The sequence below is a fragment of the Cynara cardunculus genome (genome assembly GCF_001531365.2).
Source record: "Cynara cardunculus var. scolymus isolate 2C chromosome LG 4, CcrdV1, whole genome shotgun sequence".
NCBI lineage: Eukaryota > Viridiplantae > Streptophyta > Magnoliopsida > Asterales > Asteraceae > Cynara > Cynara cardunculus.
Window position 1 is genome coordinate 15504519 of NC_037531.1, and position 8825 is coordinate 15513343.

At 35.3% G+C, this 8825-nt stretch overlaps 1 protein-coding gene across 1 annotated transcript; it reads left to right on the top strand.

Moving 5' to 3' along the window:
- The first annotated feature begins 2801 nt into the window (after positions 1–2801).
- Positions 2802–7120, top strand: LOC112511021 (cytochrome P450 81E8-like). The gene is made up of 2 exons (XM_025116380.1): positions 2802–3703; positions 6361–7120. The coding sequence occupies exons 1-2, from the start codon at positions 2813–2815 to the stop codon at positions 6979–6981; spliced, it is 1512 nt and encodes a 503-aa protein (XP_024972148.1). The 5' UTR covers positions 2802–2812; the 3' UTR covers positions 6982–7120.
- The last annotated feature ends 1705 nt before the right edge of the window (positions 7121–8825 follow it).

The following is an 8825-nucleotide window of genomic DNA, read 5'->3' on the forward strand; positions in this document are numbered from 1 at the left end:
AAACGGCCCAAAATGTGTCACCGTCTTGTTTTTTTATACTAAAAACAAGAAGCCTCTTTTAATTTCTAGCAATTTTAAGCAAGAAACCTGATTATAACATGCAGGCCGGTCCTAAGATTTTTGATGCCCTGCCCTGTTCGAAAATAAAAAATGCCCCTAAGCCTTTTTTTAAGCCAATGAAACAACAAAACATGCGATTTTTTAAAGAGTTTAGAACTTATTCAAGTTAAGTATTTCGTCTCCATGTTGATTTTTATTAATTATAAAAAAAAATACAAGGAGGGTGGACATAAAACCAAAACCCCAAATACAAAATATAAAAGGATAAATCCTGTTAAGACCGTACTTCCTTCTTTTTCAGTTTTTCTTTTTCCAAATTGAAATTAGCAAAATTAAAATTTTATTTCAATATATGGGACTTTAAAGACAAGGAAAACTAAATTCGTTTTTAACTAAAATAGTAAATTACATCCAAATTACTGTCATAGTAAGCAAAAAGTAAAACTCAAAAGTTGCAGGTATAACAACTAAAGGCTAAGAGCTATATGTTAGCTGCTTAATAAGTTTAATGGAACTAACAGTTTATTCGCTCAATTATGCATGACTGTTTCGTAGTGGTTTAATGATATAGAAAGTGACTTATCTAGATTAATTCATACATACAACTTTATTCATACAGACAAGTTTATACAAACAAAAACTTTTCCAACTTTTTCCAACGATGTGCATTAAGTATTCATCACTACCAGGTCTTGGGCTTGTTTTTATAGTTAAAGCTCAGCTGTCCAATTTCCAAATTATTAAACCTAAAACTAGTAACAAATGACAACTTGATTCCCCTTTAGGCTTTGATGCCCTGTGCGGCCGCATGGGCTGCACGTGGCCAGGGCCGGCCCTGAGAACATGGTCGCTAGAGAGAGAACAGTGAACTGAATCAGCACTACAACATCTCCTCTCTTTTCCACCTTCCATTTTTGAATAACCAACTTTTTGTAAATGTGAATTAGACAAAGATAATAAGCACATTATGGACACATTAACAATTGAGTCGAAGAATTTAATACCTGAAGCTTCATGACTTCATTCCTCAATATAATTGCATAAGATGCAAACACTACACATAAAAGTACCAGCTGCATTAACAAATAAACGTTAAAAAGCAGGATATGATGCTCTGATGGCTTCCTGCAGAATAAGTATATGAACATTACAGACTTATAGACATTCAACTGGTAACTAAAATAACTTCTAGACGCAAAAACAAATAAGAGAAAAGAGAAGGCATAAAAAGGGTCGGATATACCATTCTTGCCTTAAAACTCCCTTTCCTTTTGTTCTGCTTTTCAAAGGAAAAAAATGGATATGGAGCACACTTTACTAATTTTGTTCATTGTTACGAAATTCCGAAGGAAAAGGTTTCCATTGCAACAGAATTTCTTTCTTATTTTATGATAGCTACTAACCTCCCATGGTTATGATAGACATCTTACAAAACCAGCTCATAGACTATGACTATATATGAATAAATTCCAGCAGTAAGAAATATTCACCGGGTTGAGTGTCAACGAACTCCTGATCTTGGCGGTTTTTTGAGTAGGAATAAATGAACTTTGGGGAGGATAAGAAATCAGAGAAGAAACCGGAACTTGAGCAGGCACTAACTTAACGATTCTCTCCGATATAGTATCTGACCCCGGTGCTGGTGAATTTGACTTAATTGGACTCGTACGAACCAATTCCACTTCGCTTCGCTCTACCAGCTGGTGTAAAGAAGATTGGAGTTAAATGGGTGTTCAAAACCAAACTAAATGAAGATGAGAATTCGAAGGTTGAGAAACACAAAGCAAGATTAGTCATGAAAGGGTATGTTCAAACGGAAGGGGTTGACTATGGCGAGGTGTTTGCACCAATGGCTCGATGGGATACTATCAGAATCTTGAGATATTTGAAAGGAACAATAGACTTTGGTCTATTTTATGGAAGAGGTTGTGATGTTAAGCTAAAAGCATACACTAACGGTGATTATGCAAGAGATGCAGAGGACATGAGTAGCACTTCAGGATATGTTTTTTTGCTAAATAGGGCTGCAACATGTTGGAGTTTCAAGAAAACAGCCTATTGTCAGTTTATCATTAACAGAAGCCGAGTATGTGTGGTTAAAAGGTCTTCTGGAACATTTTAGTGATATATCCCTTGTGAGATCTGCTGTGATAATAGTTCATCTATTAAATTATCGAAGAATCATGTGATGCATAGAAGAACTAAACATATTGACATGAGATACCATTATTTGCGTGATCTCACATATCAGGAAGCTGTAAAACTAGTATTCTGTGGAACCAAAGATCAGATTGTTGACATCATGACAAAGCGAAGCCTGTAAAGCTGGAGATGTTTGTCAAGTTACGAGGTTTACTTGGAGAAAGAGAAAGAGGAGATACGAGAGAGAATATTTGTAAATTATTCATAATAAACTTTATTTAAATGTTTCAATTCAAAATTAATAATTTCTTAAACTTGTAGTTTATATTTAATCTCACGAATCTCATAAATTGTATAGTTTTTTAAAGAAAGCCCTTATACATATAGCAAGAGATTGATAATCATTTGTTAACCAAATAATACTATTAATGAGTTAGCGCGTTGGGTTTGATAGGTTTCAAAGTTAAAAATTGTTGGCAACTCTCACGTCACATTCCTAAAATTGTTGGAAATTTGCCAAGGTTCAACACAAAGTCAATGCAATTCTTTCTATTTTACGTTATAAAACCAAAACCAAATCCGCCATTAGAACACACTTGGAACTTCAACAATGGAGGTTCCTTATCTCTACATCTCCCTTCTACTCCTCCTAGCTTCTTATCTCTTCACATCTCACTTCCGTCGCAGAATCCCCAACCTCCCGCCGACCGTCTTCCCATCCTTCCCCATAATCGGCCATCTCTACCTTCTGAAAGCCCCTCTCTACCGCACCTTCGCCAAAATCTCCGCCAAATACGGCCCCATTCTTCTCCTCCGCTTCGGATCCCGCCGTGTTCTTATCGTCTCCTCCCCTTCCGCCGCCGAAGAATGCTTAACCAAAAACGACATCATCTTCGCTAACCGCCCTCGGATGCTATTCGGCAAAATCATCGGCTTGAACTACACCAGTCTCGCTTGGTCCCCTTACGGCGATAACTGGCGCAACCTCCGCCGCATCGCCACCGTCGAGATCCTATCTGTTCACCGCCTCAACGAATTCCACGATATTCGCGTCGATGAAGGTAAGCTGCTGATCCGTAAACTGCTATCCGCTTCTTCTTCTCCGGTGAACATGAAATCGGTTTTCTATGAACTGACGCTGAACGTGATGATGAGGATGATCTCCGGGAAGAGGTACTTCGGCGGCGATATTCCGGCGGTGGATGAAGAAGGGAAACGGTTCAGGGAGATACTGAACCAGACATTTTTGCTCGCCGGTGCTGCCAACATCGTTGATTACTTGCCGATTTTGGGTTGGTTGGGGGTGAAGGGATTGAAGAACAAGTTGATCGCCCTGCAGGAGAAGAGGGATGTTTTCTTTCAAGGGTTAATCGAGCAACTTAGAAAATCTAAAGGGGGTGAAAGTGAAAATAAGAAGAAAACGATGATTGAAGTGTTATTATCGTTACAAGAATCAGATCCCGAATACTACACCGATGCAATGATCCGAAGCCTTATTCTGGTAACATCCCTCTTCTGTTTTTGTTCCAATATTCCACATCATATTAAAAAAATTCTAAAAATCTCTACTAAAATAAATAAAAACGTTTTATAAATCTATTGTTTACTAAATGCTACTCGGGTAAGTGCTTATCAAATCACATTACATTAACGGATGAATATGATAAGGAACAAGGATCTTACCCGGTAAAAGCGAGACAAGGACTAAGAGTCTTACCCGATAAGTGAGGGCAACGACTCTTACCACGGTAAGTGCTTAACGGGTATATTGTTGCATACGATGTCGTTTTGATAGACTAAAATCTTACTAGTTAAGTAAATGATATTGTTAATTTTGCCGGTAAACGCTTACCTAGTAAGTGTTTGGGCCGTTGACGGTATAAACTTCCTATAAACCTAATTTTGTTGTTCCAATTTTCAGCCATACTACAACAAAATTGTGTTTATAGAACAGTTAAAATAAATATAAGTGTCACATAATGGTGTTTTACAAGACTTCGGCTTATAGGATCAAAACATAGCTAGTGTCCTGTGTACAAATATGTTACAATAAGTTTATAGTATGTTTTTGATGTTTTAACAAGTTTTCAAAAGTGATTTTAAATAAATAATGTGTCACGTTAGCTATTTTGTATAACTTTATTTTAAAATGTACACTTTATTTTTAAAATGTCTCGAAGAACTTGTTAAAACATTTAAAATGATCTTATAAACTCGTAACACTTTTAGATGTAATATTTTTATGGTTTGACTTTTGAGAACTTAAGTTTTATCAAGTATTTTATTAGGATACTTAGACATTTTAGACGTATATAATCAGATACTAAAAGTTGCATTTCTTCGCGAAGAATTCAAGATTTTGATATTTGATGATAATGACAGTTGAAACAAAATAATTATATTTATTATCCACCAACTCTTTAGGTAAACAATTGATTAATCCATGTGAAATACATTAAAGAAAATTCAACTATCCAAGAAAACAATAGTATATATACAAACATTTTTATATAATGGAAGGTTTAAATTAGAAGAGTTAAATATTAAACCAAATGGCCTTTGGTGTAGCGGTCTCTTAGGAAGTCAAAGTTTCAAACCTCAACAAAGGTTAGGAGGGTGCGTGAGTTAAAGATTAAAGAAAGATTCATATGTGAATAATCGTTAACGTCAGTTCAATTATACATCTTTAAATAGGTTATTCACATATGAATCATCCATTAAGATTCTTTTCTTACCTTCTTATAATATTTAGTTTTTTTATTTAAACATATTCTTTATTTACATAATAATGGAAACTTAGCAAGGAAGCATGATGTTGTGGAGACGTGCAGAGGTTCTGCCGTATGAAAAGGGGAATCAAAGAAGCATGGTCTGAATTGTGATTATTAGTCAAACCTTATGATATTGAAAATTGTTTTTATGCACAATAAATAAAGGGCTTGACTTGTGAACTGACTTGTTGTCTGTTTTTTTGTCCATTTTGAGCAGCCCATATTGACTTCTAGATGAGTACTCAAAAGTCAAAAAGTCTTCCAATTTTTCAGTCAAAAAGAATTATTGAATCTACAACTTTTTTTGGTTGATTTGAATGAAACCCATTAATGTTTTCATCAAAAATGTGATCTTGATCTGGTTCTGGAAATTTCTTCCATCAAAATGTGATCTTGATCTGGTTCTTAAAAGTCTTTCGAGTTCTATTCTAGATTAATTTTAGTCAACTGAATCTAGATTTTTGGTTTATTAGAATGGAACCCGTGAATTGAGTCCATAAAAAGTGAGTTTTCATTATAACAAAGTTGAATTTACAGGACGACAAGAGTGTTGTGTTTTCTACTGGACTATTATTTTGTTCTATCTAAAACTGTTGTAATAAGTTTATAAGACACTTTTAGTCGTCGTAGCAAACTTTTTAAGACATTCTTGAAACAAAATGTCTTAAAACACATTTGTTTAGAGGAAATCTGTTTTATAAGATATTTTTCAAATAATATCCTATAAACACTTCTTTATAGGACATTTGTTTTTAGGCTTTACTATATGTAACCCAATTTAAGTCGGAACGAGTTCAAATCATGAATTGAAAATGTAAAAAATTAAGTTTTGATGTTGACATCTACACTTTTTTCAAATAAAAAGACGCTTTGTTTCAAAAGTGGTCTAAAAAGTTCTTTAAGACGGCAAAAAATGTCATGAATTTATTACGACATCTTAGATATGACACAAATGTTTGGTTCTATAAATTTAACTTCTATAAACTATAAAGTAGTCTATTAGAGCACTCAGACATTTTTTGTGTTATATAAACTCAATTTTTTTAGTGTCTTGATCAAATTCTTGAAATTTCTTAGAATCCTTCCATAAAAAATGTATTCTTGATCAGATTCTTGAAATCTCTGCAGAATTGTTTCCATAAAAGATGTGTTCTCGATCTTTATTGAAGATTAGAACGAAACCCACAAATTATTGCTATAAAAAATGTGTTCTTGATCTGATTCTTGAAATTTCTTCAGACTTCTTGAAGGAAGAACTTTAAGCATCAAAGATTCTTGATTACCAATCTTTAAGATCCCTCCTGTGAATCAAGAAAAAAGTGTGTAAATAGATGTATAAATTGTTTCTGATTCTTGTGAGATCTAAAGGAATGATTATGGTGATCAGGTGCTATTATCGGCAGGCACCGATACTTCGGCTGGAACGATGGAATGGGCCATGGCTCTTTTGCTAAACAACCCACAAGTTCTCCGAAAGGCACAAAACGAGATCGATCAAAAAGTCGGCAAAGATCGTCTCGTTGACGAGTCTGACGTAGCCGATCTACCTTACCTCCGTTGTATCATAAACGAGACGCTCCGATTGTACCCTGCAGGCCCGTTACTAGTTCCTCACGAGTCATCAGAGGATTGTGTTGTCGGGGGCTATAACATCCCAAGTGGGACCATGCTTCTCGTGAACCAGTGGGCCATACATCACGACCCGAAGCTGTGGACTGAGCCCGAAAGGTTCAACCCGGAAAGGTTTGAAGGGGTAGAAGGAACACGAGACGGGTTCAAGCTGGCGCCATTCGGGTCTGGAAGGAGGAGTTGTCCAGGGGAAGGGTTGGCGGTTCGTGTGCTTGGTTCAACCCTTGGGTTACTAATCCAATGCTTCGATTGGAATAGAATGAGTGAAAAGATGATCGATATGAGCGAAGCTCCTGGGCTCACCTTGCCCAAGGCTGAACCGTTGGTAGCCAAGTGCGAACCACGGCTAGATATGCAGAATCTGCTCTCCCAGCTGTGAGTCTATCATGCAACCTCTCGTTTATTAGGAAACAAGTTGGCATCAACGTGTTTGCCCCTGTTTTTGGCGTTTTCCGACTCGGGACTACGAATATTTGTATGATATATATACATCTATTAATAGAATTCGAAAAAATCAACAACAAAATTATTAAAGTATTTTTTTATTAATTAATTATTACAAAACAAATTCTTTTAACATATTTTAAAACACTATTACATACAAATCCTATGAAATCTCGTAAAATACAAACCACATACATGTGATTTCAAATCCTATGTTTGTGTGAACTATAATTAGTTTAAAATAAACATCAAAACTTGATAGTAAATAACAACCATGTGAACTAAAAATGTAATTCACCCTTATTGTTACTATTATTATTATTATCATTATTATTATTGTCTAATAAAATATAGAAAAGGGTTTAAATAACAAACTATGTAATACCAATTTTAAAACTTATAAAAGTAAAACAAAATTGGATCTAGAGATGGCCAAAAAACAGTTTCGGGTTGGACCAGGCTCAAACCGATCCCGGGCCGAGCCAGTGCCAAGTTGATCCCAGTTCCGATCTTTTGGCGTTTGGAAGCCGGGTCGGACCCATTTGACTATGTCTAAAACAGCCCAACCCTTTTCACCATCTTTGTCTCCATGTAAAATCTCATTTCTGATCGCCACCTCTCACCAGATCCACCTCTCTGGTGTAGGGCCTCATTCACTGTCGCCACCATCTCCAATGCAAATCCTCCTTATACAAGGCTCTAATGCGACACATTCCTTTTAGATTATAAGACTGACTTGCGATTTTAGAGGTCATAATAAATCAGGATTTTGATTTAGTTTTGGGTTTTTTTTATTGAGAATGAAGATTTTTAATTTATTTTAGGGTTTTTGAGTTTAGTTTAGGGCATTAGAAACAAATTAATACTGTACAAATTTGATGATCATAAATTCAAATTATTTGTGCACTTATTCATCTCGATTTGTGTTCGTGGAAGTGGTTCTAATGGGTTTGGGTGGTGGTTAACTTAGCTGGTGTTAATAGTGGTTTCTATGGTGTTGGGTGGTAGGTTTGACAGCGTGGTAGTTTTGATGATGGTGGATGGTGATAGAACAATGGTTGGTGGTTGATAGTTGGTGGTGATAACTAAATGTTTTTTGGTTTTTGAAATCCAGTTTTGGTTATTTGGGGTTGAATTTGTTTTATTGTTCTGATTTTGATTTGGGTTTGTGATTTATTTTGAGGTACTGATTTGTGTTTGAGTTTGGTGTGTGTGTCACGGTGTGGTGGTGGTCAGAGATGGGCGTAATGGCCGTATATGATGACTGGGAAAAGACTAGATCTTCTATTTATTTAAAGGGAAAAGTACAATAAAAATCAATGGACTTTCTTGTTTGGAATGATTAAGTCCTTAGACTTTTTTTTGGACAAATAAGTCCTTGGACATTCCAAAACATGTTAAATAAGTCCTTGGACAATTTTTTGGAACAAATAAGTCCTTGGACATTCCAAAACATGTTAAATAAGTCCTTGGACAATTTTTTGGAACAAATAAGTCCTTGGACATTCCAAAATATGTTAAATAAGTCATTGGACAATTTTTGGAACAAATAAGTCCTTGGACATTCCAAAATATGTTAAATAAGTCCTTGAACAATTTTTGGAACAAATAAGTCATTGAACAATCCAAAACATGTTAAATAACTTCTTGAACTTTTATAAAACATGTTGGATACATTCTTATGACTTGTACAACTAGTTAAAGTGGTAAAATAGTGAAAAAAAATCCGGAAAAAAAACCCAATGAACATTCATATTTTGAACGATTAAGCCCTTAAAT